We start from the raw sequence: 17,974 nt of genomic DNA, 5'->3' as shown, positions 1-17,974 counted from the left end.
AATAATTACTTAAAGAGTAGTATAGAAACTATATTTTTATTTTACTACTATTTTACCCCATTGACGTGACGGTGACTGTTAAACGGCTCTTAATTTTTTGTAAAACAAATGCTAATTGTCACTTAGAACATTTTTAACATTCACTTTAAAATAGAAGTTTTGTTAAAATTTAGTCAGTATAACCCTTTTTTGAGCTCCAGTTGACACTTTAAAATATAAGTTTTCCTAAAATATGCTACCGTGAAAGTTTACTGTAACAACTTGTAAGATTTTTTAAATTATTTTTTCTCTCTCCTTTCTCTCTCCCGCTCCCTCAATAAAAATAATACTAAAAATAATATTTAATTAGAGTAGAAAGTTAAAATAAATATGTGTAATGAAAAATTAATAGCTAAAATAAAAGGGTATTAGGGTATTTTCAATAGCTAAAATAACAACTTTGCGTGAGATGCTGTACACATCACCAAAATGCTACGGCAGTGTGTTTGCTGAGTCGTTTACGTTTGGGTGTGAGTGACTAGAAGCAAGACATTTTGATTACATGGAAATGTTAAAAAAATAAAATGACAGAGAACAAAGAATGTACGACACTCCGCGCATGTGGGCGGAGTAGGCACAGATGGAATTTCCGAAATTGGCCCCAAGTTTGAACAGCACGACATGGATCTCGTCAAATTGAGACCGAAAGGAACCGTCCATAGCTTTTTAGTTTCTCTCGCTGACTAAGCGTGTTTTGCTGCTGAAGAAATTTAAGGAATCCTACGTGGCAGCATCCCATGGTGAACTTTTTACCTAAAAAAATGTTACGTACATTCTCGGCATATTTTGAATTAGGTTCATTTTCAGTTTATTTAAATATTTAATGAGTATTTTTATCTTATTAAAAAATTAAAAAATAAACTGAATATTCTAAAAATAATTCTGTTTTTATATTTTTAAATGACCACTCTCAACAAATTACCATTAAATTTGAAATTTAATAATCATTTTCGTCACCACGGCACCACGTCATAAAGTGTGCACTTGAGGTAGGATTTCTCATTTTTAATTGCTTTGCTCTAAATAAAATTTTTAAAAAACAGAATTGCTTTGCTCGAGCATTTCAGCTTCCTCGTCATTTTCCTTACATTTAAGAATCTAAACTACTTTTTGCTTTTCTATATTAAAATACATCACACTAGCTTCCTTTAATAATTCCCTATATCATTAAAATATTTATTTTTTTAATTATATCATATATATGAGAGAATAAATAAGAGAGAATTGTGAGACATAAGAGGAGAGAGGAGAGAAAAGAGATAATCGTTTTTTTTATTTATTTTAATAATTATAAGGATTGCAATCATAATGTCTATAGTTCATTTAGAGAATCTGCTGTATAATTTTTTTACAATTTTTTGGACATATTTTTTAAACTTAGGAAACAGACTCTCTCTTGAAAATGCTTAATGAAGGGGGAAAAGAGAGTAGGTGAGTGCTTAAATTTAATTTACAGCGCTGGAAATATTGCCTCAGTAAATAGTTTATGATTTTGAAATGTTATCTTCCCCTGGGGGATAAGCATATTCCGGATAAGTCCTTCAGCAAATTTGTTTGGATCCACCGAACATCAGGGCAAAAGATTAAAAAACAGATATTTATACATGTCGTAAATGAAAAGCAGAAATAGAAAAGGGTCTCTCCATTTTAAGTTTTTAACTTTTAAGTGAAATAGTGAGGAAGTATTTTATGGTTAATATTAACTTTTATAAAGTTAATGGTATATATATTATCACATGATAATACGATGTATATATGGTGTCATGTCATTTACAAATAACATACAACAAAACAGAAGAATCTTAATTGTACAATGGTTTATCTCTATTTCACTTTAAATGAAGAGGATCATGAATCCATGATCTCCACCAAAGGCGATAATGTTCAAGCATAAAACTAAGAATTAGCTATAAAATAATGTGAAATAATTTATCATAAAAATAGCTACTTGCTACAAAGTCATGGAGAACGAGGGAGTGGTGTTGGAATTATTTCATATCAGTTGTGGAATAGGCTGGTGGTCAGTTTATAAGTGTGAGGAAAAACTTCACCTCTTGAGCTAACTTTTGAGGTTGAGAAATATCCAAGACCACCCAACACAACAGATGGTTGGCTTGCCCATTCCACTTGGGGTGGCCAACCACTTCTAAAAATTAGAAATAATAAGCTGATCTATCATAAAAGGATAGCCGTGTCCATGGAGGCTGGAGCCCCTCCTTTAATCGGCGATAACCTTTCCTCTTATAACATGCACAACCACTATGCCAGACAGAGTATGACACTGTCTCACCGGTTATGATATAGCTCTTCTTGAAATATCATTGTCACATTGAGTTTAGAGTTCGGTTCAAGTGTGAGAGGTGATATATGATGTTACACAAGTTTACCTCCTTTACAATTACGGCAAATATCGTTATAGGCCTATTTAGTGCAGGTTTAGGTGTGCGTTTAAAGGGCCTAAAAATGTATTTAACACTCAAAAAATCTATTTTTTTTTTTTAAAAAAAAAAAAAGAAGTGAAACTTCAGTTTAGCCCCCTGAGTTTCCACGCGATTCGACAAACCCCAAAACTTTTAAATCTCTCACCTTGAACCCCTGATCTTTTAATTGCTCTCAATGTGGACTCCTCTATTAGATTTTAAACGTTACATGACGTTTTTACTCCTAACTTTTGTATAAAATTCAAACTTTACCCTTAAATTCCAAAACGTTTTTTTATTTTAAAAAAGGAAAATCATAGATATTTTGGTATTTCTAACGGCTAAAATTGACGGAGTGGTTCACATTGAGAGCAATTGAAAGTTCAGGGGTCTAAATTAAGAGATTTGAAAGTTTGGGGGGTTTGTCAAATCGCGTGAAAGTTCAGGAGACTAAAGTGAAGTTTTTTTCAAAAAAAAAAACACATGTTTGATAAAAATAATAGAAAACACTTTTAAGGGTCAAAAAACTTGAAAATTATCAAAATATACTTTTGGCAAAAGCTTAAAAATAAAGATTTTGCCAAAAAATAATTTTTAACTCAAAAACGTTATTTATCAAACGCAATTTCAAACATGCTATTAGACTTTTGAGTTTGATAATTCCGGAACAGACCGAACCAGCCAAATAGTAAGAGGTGGATTTTGGAAAGTATCATCACAAAAAATGAAACAAAATCACCGTCCCCTGCGACTTAATTTCTTTGATTCCATGTACGTAGCAGTTTCAAGTGGTTAAAGCTGCGTATAGATCGCTTGCACTGAGGTGGTGCATGTATGCCATGTCAAGTCAAGGGCCTCCAAACGGTGTTCATTTTTTAAAGTGATATGTCTCATTCCACTATAGCACATCTCCTCATTAAAACTCGTATCAAAGTTTTTAAAACTAATTAATTTTGGAAATATTAATTTCTCTCTCTCTAAAAATTGCTGTAATTTAATAACAATTCATTTGGAAATAAGAAGTAGGAGATCAATGCTTCCAAGGACCGATTAAGTTTTTATATTCAATATTTTATTAACATCTAATTTTCAATTGATAATTTGGTTAATCCGTTTACTCTATTTTGTGACATTATTGATTTTAGGTAGGATTTTATCAATTTTAATTTTAAAAAACTTATTTTTATAAGTAATACATGCATTTGGAAAAAGAATCAAGTATTTTTATATAATTTAAGATGTGTCAATTTATCTTAAAACTTTTAGTTCTGAAAATAAATATGAACTATCAATATCATTATAGATATTATGTTTTAGGAAACACCGTTTATAAAAAGAAAATTATATTATGACTAGAATAAAATAAAATTTAAAAACCTGATTTGTGAAAGAAAATATTTCGAATTCACTTTAATTATCTAATAATTTCAACCTGCACAAAGAAAAGAAAGGCAAATTAGTTATAAATTTCTTGCTCTTAATTGTAGAAATATTTTCAAATATCAAATGAAAAATAAAAATATAAGTGTTTAATTGAGTTTTTGGTAACGGTGATGAACATATTAAATTGTTAGGATGAATTATAATTGGGGAAATTTAATTAGATCCCAAATTTGTCAATGACTGTCTGTATATGGGATAAAATACGATCCAAATCCAAAGTCAAACAGAAATAACTTGCTAATCTTGGACTTTTAAAAGTCCGTACATGGTCTGAGCAGGAACAAAAATTGCGACGAAATCCCCAAACATCGTCGTCGTAAAAAGACAAAAATCAGTTGGCACATTAGTTCAGACAGTCCTATTAAGGCTGAAGACCAAACACGATACCCGCCGCCACCCGCTACTGCGCATCTGATTCTGATCTCACCCATCTCTCTCTGAGCCTGAGAAATGGCAACGGCTTCGGTGTTCTACTCCTCTCTTTCCTCTTTCTCTCATAAATCTAAACCGTTTTACCAAAGCCCAGCGGGCAAACAACGACCTTCGCCCACTTTTATATCCTGCACCTCCTCCACATTCGATTCCACCCCTTCGGCTCTGAAGACGCGGCGCGCCGCCGATGAGAACATCAAGGACGAGGCTCGGCGCCAGCGCGAGGACTCGAGCCGCCACGGCGAGTTCAGGGCCAAGTACGTGCCGTTCAACTCGGGGATCGACTCGCCCGAGTCGTACTCGCTCGACGAGATCGTGTACCGGAGCCAATCCGGGGGGCTGCTGGACGTGCAGCACGACATGGACGCGCTGAAGAGGTACGACGGCGCGTACTGGCGCGCGCTGTTCGACTCGCGGGTGGGGAAGACCACCTGGCCGTACGGATCGGGCGTGTGGAGCAAGAAGGAGTGGGTGCTACCGGAGATCGACCCGGACGATATCGTCTCGGCGTTCGAGGGAAACTCGAACCTCTTCTGGGCTGAGCGTTTCGGCAAACAGTTTCTGGGCATGAACGATTTGTGGGTTAAGCACTGTGGAATCAGTCATACCGGTAGCTTCAAGGACCTGGGCATGACGGTCCTGGTCAGTCAAGTGAACCGCCTCCGGAAGCTCAATCGACCGGTCTTCGGAGTGGGCTGTGCCTCTACCGGAGACACATCCGCGGCGCTCTCAGCTTACTGCGCGGCCGCGGGGATCCCCTCGATCGTGTTTTTGCCGGCCAACAAGATCTCCATCGCGCAATTGGTCCAGCCAATTGCCAACGGAGCGTTTGTGCTGAGCATCGACACGGACTTCGATGGGTGCATGAAGCTGATTCGCGAGGTCACCTCCGAATTGCCCATCTACTTGGCGAACTCGCTGAATAGTTTGCGCTTGGAGGGCCAGAAGACGGCGGCGATAGAGATTCTGCAACAGTTCGACTGGGAAGTGCCCGATTGGGTCATCGTGCCCGGTGGCAACCTGGGGAATATCTACGCTTTCTACAAGGGGTTCAAAATGTGCCAAGAATTGGGTCTCGTGGATCGGATTCCGAGGCTCGTGTGCGCTCAGGCCAAGAACGCCAACCCACTTTACTTGTACTACAAGTCAGGGTGGAAGGAGTTCAAGCCCGTGAAGGCGAACACCACCTTCGCGAGCGCTATCCAGATCGGAGACCCGGTTTCGATCGACAGAGCCGTGTATGCGCTCAAGAACTCAAATGGGATCGTTGAGGAGGCGACGGAGGAGGAGCTCATGGACGCCATGGCGCACGCGGACTCGACGGGGATGTTCATTTGTCCGCATACTGGGGTGGCTTTGGCGGCTCTGATTAAGCTCAGGCGTAGTGGGGTTATAGCGCCGACTGATCGGACGGTGGTGGTGAGCACTGCACACGGGCTGAAGTTTACCCAGGCCAAGATCGATTATCACTCCAAGGCAATTAAGAATATGGAGTGCCGGTTCGCCAATCCCCCCGTGCAAGTGAAGGCGGACCTGGGGTCTGTCATGGATGTGCTGCAGAAGCATTTGAAGAATCCTCCCAACTAGGATTTGACCACCTTTGTGGGTAAAATGATTGAGTTTAAGCTTTTGGACCTTTGGTTGTGCAGGTTTTTTGAAAACGTTTTTTTTGTACAATGGTTTTCCCTCTGAAAATTTCCAAAGTAGCTGAAAACGTTTCGTTGGTCTAGGATAATGGATATAGGTCCCACGAATTTTACTGTTCAAATGGGACTAAATTGTTAAGAGATTCTCCACCTTTTCCCCCAAATCTATGGCGGTGGCTGTTGGCCGTTGGTATGCAATATGTTGGGTGTATAGTATACACGATTCCATCATCATTGCCTTTCAACCTTTTTCCCACATGCTTGGCAGGTTGGCATGGTTTACTGTATTGACCATGTGGTGGTGTCTTTTCATGAAGTTTAATAAAGAATGGAACGTGACGATATTGTTGTAAAGAAATGATTTACAGTCATTCAGACATCACTTACAAAAGCATGTCATTGAATTGACAGAGGCTTGGAGAATGCCTTGATCAATGATTTACCTTTGCTTTTCTTTGACAGATGAGAGACAAAAGGTATGTGCACTAAATTTCTTCGTAACTGTAGATAATAATAGATCCTCAAACACAAAATCAAAACAACAAATACCAAATAATAGATCCACTAAATGTCTAAATCTAAATCAACTACAAAGATACACAAAATCAAACATAGAAGCGAATTGGGTTCAAGCCACGACTTCCACGCCACTCTTTAAAGCAGCTTCAACTGCAAAATCTTGCTCTCCCTTTTTCTAGAATGTGCGTTTCAGGTAACATGGAGTGTGCTTTGTGTTTCCTAAGCATGATGTAAAAAATATGTGTATAATATTGGGGTTGTGGGCGGGTGGGTATTATTCACCTCTGCATACCCGCTACCCAATATCCGCCCTAAATGGACGGATATTTTTAAACCCCATCCACACGTCCGGTGTAATGGGGGGGAAAATCAAGTAAGTGCAACTCACCCAAAACATTGAAAAGATCCATGTTTTGATCACTGGCTGAAGGAAGCCGGAAACCAGGGTACTACCAGGATGCCCAAGCTCATTGCAGTTTAAATAACAAATCAAGTCAATCAGATAATTAAAATACCAAGTAAACCAAATATTTTCTTGAGATCAATATGATAAACAGCAGCACAATAAGTTAGTCCTAACATATAACAACACGAATCTTTGATGTCAGCACTCTCCACATGATACTTCAGGAATAATCGTACAGTGATATGCTCTTGTCATCTGACACACTAGCAAGCCGGCCGGTTCGTACACCACTCCCCCCTGGTGGTCGAAATGCCACTCCCCAGACCTGGTCTGTATGATTACTCATGGTCTGCACAGCTGCCCTCATAGAAAGATCCCAGAGCCTCACAGTTCTGTCACTTGAGCCTGTTGCAATAGCTGCTCCATCTGGGCTTACATCCACACTCAATACCCAGCTTTCATGTCCTGACATGGCTCCAACCAGGGATTTCCCTTCAGCATCATACATGTGCACATGCATATCATCTGAGGCTGTAAAGAGTAGCCGTGGTTCAATAGGGGAGTACACCAGAGACCTCACGGGCATGAAGTGCCCTTCCAGGTGGTGTAAAAATTTGGCACGAGCTACGTCAAAAATAGAAATGGTGCCATCCATTGAGCCACAGGCGAGTCGTTTCCCATCAGAACTCCAGGCAACTGATAGGACAAACTTCTTGCTCCCACTTTTATCAGAGGGCTTGGGACCTTCTGGGCGAGGAATAGGTAGAGTGGCAATCAAATCCCAAGTGGCAGTATCCCAAAGCTTGATTGATGCACTACCCCCACCAGCAACTGCTAGGGTGGAACCCTGAAAGGAAGCTACTGTTAGCATAACTTTGAACAAATGTTCAAAAGATGATGATTGACTTTCTAGTTTCCACTTAGATCATAAGAGTTACTAAAGAACAACACTTGTTCATCTTGTAAATATGCGGCCACATATCTTAAGCATATGCAATCATATCTTTAGAGTGGACAAGAAAGAGTGAAAACATTGTTTCCTAGGTAGCTTAATTTCTATAAGGAGATAGAACTAATCCACTCACAAAGGCAACCCCCTCCCCCCAAAAAAACACCCAAAAGAATGCAATATGCATCTTTTGAACACCTGATCTAACATAGAGGACATGTTTCCGATAAAATAGATTGTAAGGTGTCAGAAATTATCCATCCATTTGACACCATTCATATATTTTTAAGAGCATAACAGCACACATGCTGTTTAATATCATCTTCCAGCAGTTTCTCATTCTCCCCACACTATCTCTCTTTTAGATATTTTAAATTGCACGGCTACTCAAGAACGGGCTGTAAGTGTTCAAGCTTCTTACAAACTGAAATTAGCAGCCTATAAATAGGAACTTAAGCTCCAAGAATTGACTGACGTGCGAGCTATCCCAAAACTCTTGGTGTGAGTGAGCAAAGTGCCAGTGCCTAGTCTCTTGTCTGGGTGAGACATCTGTCTATGTTCATTTTTCTTGTATCCTTGTTATCTAAAATGTATTCTTAAATAAGAGTTATTTTCAAATCAAGAACTATTTTGGCCACTTTTTTCCTAAGAATTTTAAACCTGTGGAGAAAACACACACCTCCATTCAAGAACATACAAACACAAACTGGAATTCAAAGATATATGTGCAAGAAATATGTTGCTTTTCTATAGAAATGAGTCAAATGACTACTTATAGGTACACTCCCCAAACAGGTATACCTTAATCACTCAACAAGAACAACTGCACAGTACAATAGACAATTCCAACTCTCGCAGTCATGTTACACTTCTAACATTGCTGATAATACGGAGCCTAAGGCCTCCAAAATCTATCTGTAGGCTGCCCCTGTCAGTTCTCAAGGCAACTTTTAAAGGTTCACATTAGTCTAGAATGGAACTTTAAGAAGCCAGCACAGAAGATGGTGAGAATTCTAGGAAGAAAAGAGACATGGGTGACTCTCAAAATGCAAGTTAAGTTTCTGCAAAAGCAAAGGTAAATATTCCTTACAAGTTTCGGCAGACAAAAGATAGATATTTGAAAATCTGGGATGCTTAATAAGCACATATTACACAAGTTAGACCAGAAAACCAATCTACCAGTCCATCCACAATGCTCCTCTCATGAACTACTTGAAGTTAGCAACAAGGATTTGGCTTAGCTGCGGTAAAATATCTACAGCACATCTCCTGTAGTTTCTTTCCCATTGGAAAATTACAAACTAAAATTGAGTCAATTTGTTGCTTGATATGGGGGAGTACAGATAAGCACCTAAGCCAAATCCAATTTTTCTGTACAGCACCTAGCAACAAAACCTGAACTCGCCCATATCAAGCAACAAATTGACTAACGCTATTGCCGCCAACCAACCTTGGAGAAAAGTACACATTGGTCATCTTAAAGCACAAAGCACCAAAAGAACTACAACACTCAGAAAAGAAATACAGCATTTAAGCTCAACAAATATGATTTGAGAAAAAAAAAAAGAAATATAACTTCACATTCATAAAAATACCATCCCTTTTGAATCAGACCCCACTGAGCAAAACGTAGCACAAAGAAAGCCTAAAATCCAAAACTTTAACTCACTTCCCGTAATCTCAGCAACCAAGCAAATAGAGAACAATCGAAAGAGCAAAAGGTTGATTGGTTCCATTACCTGGGGATTGAAGCGCAATTGCCAGACTTCAGAGGGTGGAGCTTCGAGAGTGGCGATGGTGGCGTTGGTGTCGACGTCGAAGACCCGAACAAAGCTGTCAAGAGAAGCCGAGGCAGCGATGAGCCCCGACGGGTGAGCCGCCACCGACGCCACCCCCAGGCAGTGGCCCGTGTTGGTGCGCTCCAGAACCAGCTCGTCGGAGCTCCAGAGCCTCACGGTCTCGTCCAGAGACCCGGTCAGTAGCAGCGCCGATCGGGTCTCGGTCGCCGGGACCCACGTGGCCGCCCACACAGAGTCATCGTGTGCGTTCTCGACGGATTTCAGGCCCGCGAGCTTCATTGCCGGTACAATAACGAACCCTAGTCCGATGCTTTCTACTGCCTTTTTGCTCTAGGAGTTGGGATTGTTTTACGCTGCACGGAATGTGAAATTCGGGCAGGTCATGGTGCCACTTATACCGGGCAGTTTTTAAGTGTTTACCCCACCTCCTCCCAGACTCTCAGTATTGGCATCCATTCCCTAAAGTTCTAACTTCTATTTAAATTTGGATTGAAATATATATATAATAGTAATTTTAGCTAATTTTACATAAGAATATGCTATAGATATTTATTGGATTTTTCTCTAATGATGGTTTTAAATGTTACCTATATGTGTAAAAAAAATGAAAGTGTAGCATTCCTTTTCATGTTGAACTTTATATGATGATAATTTTTATTGTCAAGTGACTCACGTCAATAAAAAATCACTTAAAATTATGTATAACAATTTAAAAAATAAAAATAAATAAAAAATTGTTTAGGCTGGGTTAGAGTACTAGAGTACCAATCCAGATTTTAATTATTACCGAAACTCAATGTTAGTTTAGTTTACAAATAGATAACGCCAATATGAGGTAGTTTTAGGAGATTTTATAAATTTATATAGAAATGACAAATGCATATGCCTATTACAATAAGTAATTCTATAAGTTTCTCTTGTATCTTTTCAAAAATAATGTGTCTCTTAAAATTACCATTAGACTTATGATTGATCATTATTGAATTTTGATCAAATGATAATTTTAAAAACCACCTAATTTTTTGAGCGACACAAGAAGAATTTGTAAAATTACTCCAAGACAAGTGGTCTAACTTTAACCACAACCGATGGCTTGCCTTAAAAAATCTATGAGATGGTGGTTCGTGTCAATGTGGTAAGTGCTAGCCCAGTAAAAAAGAGTCGTGTGGGTTAGTGGCGTATGTCCAGTGAAATAAATTATGCATTTTCTTATGAGATTACAAATTTTTGTTTAGCACAACTTTTTATCAACTAAAAGCTTTTTTTTAAAAAAAGGTTTTTTAACGCAATTTCAACTGGACTCTAAAATGCATTATCCACAAACTATAAACACAGTTTGGAAAAACAGAAAACAGTTAATGAAAACAGCATCCAAACAATATCTAAATTACCAAAAACATCATCTCAACCTCAAACAATACAAACTTGAATCCATACACTGATACACTCTTAAAAGTAAGGCTCTAGGAGGTAAAGACAAAAAAAAACATTACAACCAGAGCCAAAAGCCAATGATATGGGCATACATGTTAAATAGTGCAGCATGCTCACTATAAAACCACAAAAAAAATTCGAGCCTGAAATCAAAAAACACAATCAGAGCCCAATAACTATTGGGACACGTGTCCCAATCTCAACGAGTCCACCTAAGCCAAATCCTACCTATACATTACAGTTTAATAAAATAAATCCATGCAAATATCAATTCAAACCCACATTTTATCTTCATTCCGGGACTCCAAAAGGTGATAAAAAAACACAATCGGAGCTCCATCTCTTCAAATCTTTCCTGTGTACCAATCAATATATACTCTCTAAATGATATATGCTATAATGTGTGTGGAAAATTAAATTGGGCCTGAGCCCATAAGTGCCTATTGGCCAGGGCCAGGACTGAGGCCCATCTTTTCTTTCTCTCTGTAGGAATTCATCTTCTCGAGCCTCCAACCATCGCGGAGCCTAGCGATGAACGTTTCGGCCTTAACATTCACATCTGGGCTCGGGCAGAAAACCGACCCTGCACCGTCCATCGCGTTGACCGTCTCATCCAACGACTCCTTATTCGCGTCAGCGTCCCCCAGCTCAGGGGACCCACAGCGAGAGCTCTGAGCGCTCCGCACCCTAAAAGAACCCTCGGGCGCAACGAACCTCATCTCCGGCATCTTAAAAGGCGGAGGCGGAGGCAGAGGCGGCATTGGTATCACCGGAATCCGTCCCCCGACGCCGTTCACATTCTCCTCCCAGGTGTTCTCCCTTGTCGGCAACGGTGGCCGGCCGGCGGTGCTATAGCTCGAACCTCGCCGACGTGAATGTTCAGGCGGTGGAGGTGGAGCAGGAATCTTTCGCTCTGACGATCTTGAAGATCTAACCGGCGGTGGAGGAGGCGGCGGGGGCGGTGGCGTAGAGACCGAGTGAACTTTCTTTCTTTTGCTTCCCTTTCTGAACAGACTATGGAAAACGGACGGTGGAGGAGGTGGCGGCGGTGGCGGTCTGGTATGGCGAACCGGTTCAGCTGGAGACTGAACCTGTTCATCGAAGACGTTTGTCTTGATCTTGTTCCTCTTTCGCTTTCTCTGTTTGTACAGCGAATTCCAGGCCATTGCTAGCTCTTTCTTGAAACTGCTCTTACTACGCTCGCTCTTCCCGTGCTTCTGCTCCGAACGGATTCTCGCCGGCGATGGCGGCGGTATCGGTGGAGGTGGCGGAGGAGGCCTGGTTTGCGTCGATTCGGTGTCGTCGTCGTTGCGCCTAACAGTACGATACGTTCGTTTCGGTAAATGATGAACCGCCTGCGGCGGCGTCGGAGGCGGAGGTGGCGATTTCGGTGGTGGTGGTGGATGTGAAGGAGAAGAACGAAGTGCAAAGGTATCAACCGGAATTATCTTCTCGGGCTCTTCCGGTTCGTTTCGGTGTCTAAGGGACTGGTACTTGTTGATTTCGAAATCATCGAAGAACCGGAACTGGAACCGATCATCACCCGTCTCCCACAACGACTCTTGCCTCAGATCCGGGTACGAGCTGCTGCTTCTCTTCAACCGGGTCACACCGGTCGCCGGTGCCCCACTCGGAGTGTCATAGATCTTTGTTTCGGAGTACCGAAACCATTGCTGCGAAGTTGATTGCTCTCCCTCTCCTTCATTTGTTTTGTTTGAAGCACTCGAAGCATTGGCGGTTTCTTCTGGGAGTAATCCATCGTCGTTTTTTCTAGCGAAAATTCCACAAAGAATAGCGAAGAGGACGAGGAAGATGTTGAGCGAGTCCCAGCTTTTCTTAACCGTGTTGGGTCGGAGAACATGGGAGGTGAGAGAGAGAAATGGACGGACTGCGAAGAAAAGGAAAGCAAATGCGATGATCGGCACGAGAACGATGAGTAGTGGTGGGGAGAGAAGAGGAGTCGACGATGAGCGGCCACGGGGAGGCATGGAGGTGGTGGGTGGTGTGTTTGCGTTTAGTTGCAGCAGAGGTTTGAGTCCTGGGTCCTCCTGGCTTTGCTTGGGGAGAAAGACAGTGGGGTTTGGATAGCCTGGCTTTGGAAGACAGACAGAGACATTCTTTTCTGTATATAATAGAATACTCGCATTCAAACCAGATGGTGCGCGTTTTAAAGTGTAAATGTGATGCATTAGGTTGGAGTAATGCTATCCAATCACCTTTCCACCCCCTCTCAACATTTTTTTTTTTTTTTTTTTTCTAACTAAAAAATTAATTTCTATGCACTGAATATTAATGAGACACCATATTATAGACATTGAAATGATGGAAGGAAAATAATGAGGCGGTGAATAGAATTACTCATTAGGTTGTGTTGTTAACGGGATCGGACTGGCTCAAATATAATTGTGAGAGACTTTTAATGGAGCCAACACGTCGACAATTTGAGACATGTTCATGCACGTGAGTTTTGTGTCAAATGACCTCATGCAACCCTTTTAATGCCAAATACTCTCGACAAGAGTGATGTTAAAAACTATATTTTTATCTTACAATTATCCAATATTTCATATTAACTAGTGGCTAATTATTACTATTACAACAACATAATAAAATAAAAGTGTGATTTATAATATTACTATTATCCAAAGCAATAGCAAGCGTTGTATTTGACGGTATACTTTGAGAATAATGTTATAAGTTACTCTCGTGTCTGTCTTATGTTACTCTAAAAGTAATATAGTTTCTAAAATTATTATTAGGTTTGTAATTGATCATTATTAAATTTTAATTAAATTATGATTTTAAAACTACTTCATTTATACACTGACATAAAAATAATAAAAGAGTTACTTTTAGAATTACCGTAAATAGATTTGGTAATATATGTTCATATTTTAAAGTCAAATGACTGGACTAAAGTGGGAGGAGTGGTGAGGTTGAAGACTGAGCTATCATGAAAACAAGAATTAAAAATGGAAAAAATATAATTTAGCCATAGAAATTATCAGCAATTTTCATTTTAACCCCATAATGTTCAAAAAATAATAAAGTAACTCACAAACTATTAACCAGTGGCAATTTGGTCACTTCGTTAGTTATTACCGTCAAATAGGATAGAAAAATTCAATACTACGTCGTTTTGATAAGGTTAACTTACTAAAATACTATTTTGGAAAAAAAAATCAATTTAAAAAATACCCCCCAAAATGAAGTTGTTTTGAGGGTAAAAAAAAAAGGTGATTTAGGGGTGGCTTGTCGGCCACCCCATAGGCCATGGGGGTGGCCGGCGAGCCACCCCCAGGCTTGTGGGGGTGGCCACCATACCTATGGGTGTGGCTGGGGGCCACCCCACAGGCCTGGGGTGGCGGGCGAGCTACCCTTAAATTACCGTTTTTTTTTTTTTCTTCAAAACGACATCGTTTTTGGGGGGTATTTTTTTTAAAAAAATTTTAATGGCATTTTAGTAACTTAACTTCAAAAAATGATGTTGTGGGGCTAAAATGAAAATAATTGATAGTTTGGGGGGATTAAATTATATTTTTCCCATTAAAAATACATATTAAATGCATTTGAATCATAAATAATAATTTTTTTTTTTTTCCTTGTCATTTTTCGCCCAAGATTTACCTGTTAAAACATCTCATCAAGAATGATGCCATATTTTTCTCAAAAAGTATAATTGAGGAGTGAGGAGTTGCTCATGAACAAGATTGGAATTGTCCCTGCCTGAATTGTAGCTCAAATAATCCCCATTGCAAACCTCTATTATATTCAGTACAATTGGGACAAGCAATCTTCCAACATGTCGTTTTGTGACTTCTGTCCAAATTTGTGTTGTCGTTGTCAGAAAAAAAAAAAAAAAAAAAAACTTTGATTTTTCTATTCGAGAATAAGTTGATTACGTATACACAATCCTCCACATATGACGCTACTGTGCTCCCGTACAAAGACAATTTTTCCTGCGTTGAATTATTGGAGCGTGGCCGTAATGATTGAAATCATGAGCTTTACAACACAACACGAAGAACATGTCAAAAGGGTGAAAAATCAACACTTTTTCCCTTTTTATTATTCACACTTGTTTTTGTCTTTGGACAATTAAATATCTACGACTACTTTTATTATTAACATTACTACAATTATCATTGACTAGTTGGCGCCTTCATATTCTCATCCCATCAATTACCTTTTTAATTCTAAAAGGTTTACGTTTTATTTGTATCCTATTAAGAATGATGTGGTTATTAAAATTATTTTTTGATCAAAATTTAATAATAATCAATTATACGCTTAATGATGATTTTAATAGCCACATCATTTTTAGTAAAACACAAGTAGGCCTTCTAGCATTATTCATCAATTACCCCCCAAAAATTTTTTTTTTGTTAAATTGGTTTTTAATTTTTATAGTTTGAAATCATGAAAGTAGCTCTTTATAATATGTATGTATAAACAAATAAAGAATTTTACATATTATAAAATTATATATTAAAAAAAAAAAGAAAAAAAGAAAAAAAGAAGGGTTGGCATGGAATGGGGCAAGAGGGTGGGTTGCCCAACCATCTCTAAAGCCATGAGGGTGGTTGGCCACTCTCTAGCCCAACTTTTTTTTTTTTTTTTGGAAAAATTTTAAAGATGAATTTACAATTCTATAATGAACTACCATACAATTTGAAAAGACCCGTAAATTTTAAAACTTATTAATTTCACTCTTTAAACTTTTAATTTGATGTAATATATCACTTCCGTCAACTTTTTTTTACATTAAAAGTGATGAAATAACCTTTATATTCTTGAAACTTTTATAAAATTCTAAATTTACTATTAATTTCAAAAAATAAAAAATTAAAGGGTAATTTGATCTTTTTAGTAGTTTGCATTAAGGTTTAATGACAAAAATTAACGGATTGGTTAATTGCATCAAATTAAAAGTTTATGAAATGAAATTAAGAGCTTTTAAAATTTGAAAAAGTTTTCTCAAAACGCATAATAGTAAGAGTTCTAAGTGAAGTTAATATATATATATATATATATATATATATATATATATATATATTTGATACATGCCAACCAAACGAAGCTTTTGTGGGTGGGAGCATTTGGGAAGGGAAGGGCTGAAGCGTGACAAGTACTAGTCCTTCAAAATCATGGCAAAAGCACCAACCACTAACAACTTCTCTGAAGAAGAAAAAAAATAAAAATAAAAGAAAGATATAATTTGAAGGCTAGCGCTTATCTCACTCCTGTCCCACACACGGCGTCCTTTATCGCACAATTCAAAAACAAAACGACCCCATGTCTCTCAAGTCTCAACCAAACTTTCTGCAGAATGTTCTCCTTTCTATGTTGTACTCCATCTAATCACACTTTGCATACGTGGCGAAGCCAGAACTTTACCCGATTCTTATAAAAGAAACGCTCTTCACAAATTCAAAGTTTGTCCGACAAAAATAAGTGTACAAAGTGACCGTGCCACTTCATAAGACGTAATTCTTAGCCACTTAAGCTACCTAAAAAAAAAAAAAAAAAAATTGGGTGTTAGAGCTTGAGACTAAAGGTTAATTTTGTAGCATTATTGCAACTTGAAGTGGGGCCTTGTTTATTGGAAAATCAGATTAAAGAGTAAAGAGACAGCTAGGGCAAGGATAGCCACGAAGTGTCCTCTAAGCCTAACAAACAGCTAGCGTCACGTGAGATTGAAATTTCCCATTTCAATCAACTCCACGATAAGAATTCTCAATCATTTTCTTTAACAAAAAAAAAAAAAAAAAGATTATCCCCTAAATTCAACAATCTTACACAAAAACTAGCCGAGCACGGGGTTTTCATTTGAATTGGACAAGATTTTAATCCTAATCATTATCATAATTAGTGGGAAGCTTTCAAGTTTCAACAACCATTGGACTTTGGCAAAATCAACACTACACGAAAGGCAAGAGAAAAAAAAGAAGAAAAAAAGATGCTTCTACACTCACGCAATACCTAAGCATTATGTGTGTAATAGCTATAATTTGAACCATGTACTTAAAATAAATGAATTTTAAAAAAATCATATTATTTTCATTGGTGTCTTATCTTTGGGCCATGATACTAAAAACGCCGGTGTGTATGACTGTTTATGCACGCCAAACTTTTTTTTTTTTTTTTTTAATTATAATAATAAAACATTATATTTTATTATTTTAAAATATCAAATCACCCCGGCGTGCATCACACCGGGCGTGATGTTTAACATCACCCCTTATCTTTACATCTATTGTCACCTCTCTTTTTATTATTGAGATGCCTCTTCTTCACAGTCAAGTGTATATCGTACTATCTATTTTGTTATTGTTTCATCGCAAAGGGTCATCAAACCACTCTCAATTGATGATGGGGTGTGATTGAATCACCTCTGACCATTGGGATTAAACTTTCCCCCTCCCCCCGTTGATAACAACCACCATTTTATTTTTTAAATTTATTTCCTTTTTCTTTTTAATTTTAAGTAATATATATGTTGATGGGATAAGAATGTACATGTGACAATATTGTATTGGTCTTACATGGCAGCCTCCACGGGTGGCTAATGGCAACCTACTCACAATTAGTGTATATTTGACATACAATATCATAGAAAAAAAAGTGAGATTCGAACTAATGACTTCCGCTTCATAAGACATGATCCCAAGCCAATTGAGTTACCTCTTAAGAACGAAAGCGTACAATTTTAAAAGGTTAAACTATAATTTTAAAAGTTAAATCGTGAATTTGTCAAACACATAACTAAAATTTTTTTTTTTTCTCTAAAATCACTATTTTTAAATGAAATCGTTGATGGAAAAGAGAGGCAAACATAGGACGCGAAACCATGTCTTGTTCTTTATTTACCTAAACGACGTCGCATT

General features: G+C 38.3%; 3 protein-coding genes across 3 annotated transcripts; 1 reads left to right on the top strand and 2 right to left on the bottom strand.

Moving 5' to 3' along the window:
• Positions 1–4,117: 4,117 nt before the first annotated feature.
• LOC132165529 (threonine synthase 1, chloroplastic) lies at positions 4,118–6,174 on the top strand. The gene has a single exon (XM_059576139.1). It carries the CDS (start codon positions 4,353–4,355, stop codon positions 5,919–5,921), a length of 1,569 nt encoding a protein of 522 aa, XP_059432122.1. The 5' UTR covers positions 4,118–4,352; the 3' UTR covers positions 5,922–6,174.
• Positions 6,175–6,981: 807 nt separating this feature from the next.
• Positions 6,982–10,086, bottom strand: LOC132165771 (WD repeat-containing protein VIP3). Its single transcript, XM_059576454.1, has 2 exons — positions 9,594–10,086; positions 6,982–7,752 (listed from the first exon to the last, which is right to left on the bottom strand). Exons 1-2 carry the CDS (start codon positions 9,930–9,932, stop codon positions 7,126–7,128), a joined length of 966 nt encoding a protein of 321 aa, XP_059432437.1. The 5' UTR covers positions 9,933–10,086; the 3' UTR covers positions 6,982–7,125.
• A 983-nt stretch (positions 10,087–11,069) lies between these two features.
• On the bottom strand, positions 11,070–13,276 carry LOC132165222 (uncharacterized). The gene has a single exon (XM_059575709.1). The coding sequence runs from the start codon at positions 13,274–13,276 to the stop codon at positions 11,528–11,530; it is 1,749 nt and encodes a 582-aa protein (XP_059431692.1). The 3' UTR covers positions 11,070–11,527.
• Between the last annotated feature and the right edge of the window lie 4,698 nt (positions 13,277–17,974).

This window comes from Corylus avellana, chromosome ca11, assembly GCF_901000735.1.
Source record: "Corylus avellana chromosome ca11, CavTom2PMs-1.0".
Lineage (NCBI taxonomy): Eukaryota > Viridiplantae > Streptophyta > Magnoliopsida > Fagales > Betulaceae > Corylus > Corylus avellana.
The sequence above is the reverse complement of the archived record's forward strand: the minus strand, read 5'-3'. Positions and strand labels throughout refer to the sequence as shown.

What these genes read in the sequence shown, in the direction of transcription:
- LOC132165529 (XM_059576139.1), top strand. Translation starts at nt 4,353, where the DNA reads ATGGCAACGGCTTCGGTGTTCTACTCCTCTCTTTCCTCTTTCTCTCAT.
- LOC132165771 (XM_059576454.1), bottom strand. Translation starts at nt 9,932, where the DNA reads ATGAAGCTCGCGGGCCTGAAATCCGTCGAGAACGCACACGATGACTCT. An exon ending in AATTGCGCTTCAATCCCCAG is followed by an intron (nt 7,753 to 9,593) that starts GTAATGGAACCA and finishes GCTTCCTTTCAG; the next exon opens with GGTTCCACCCTAGCAGTTGC.
- LOC132165222 (XM_059575709.1), bottom strand. Translation starts at nt 13,276, where the DNA reads ATGCATCACATTTACACTTTAAAACGCGCACCATCTGGTTTGAATGCG.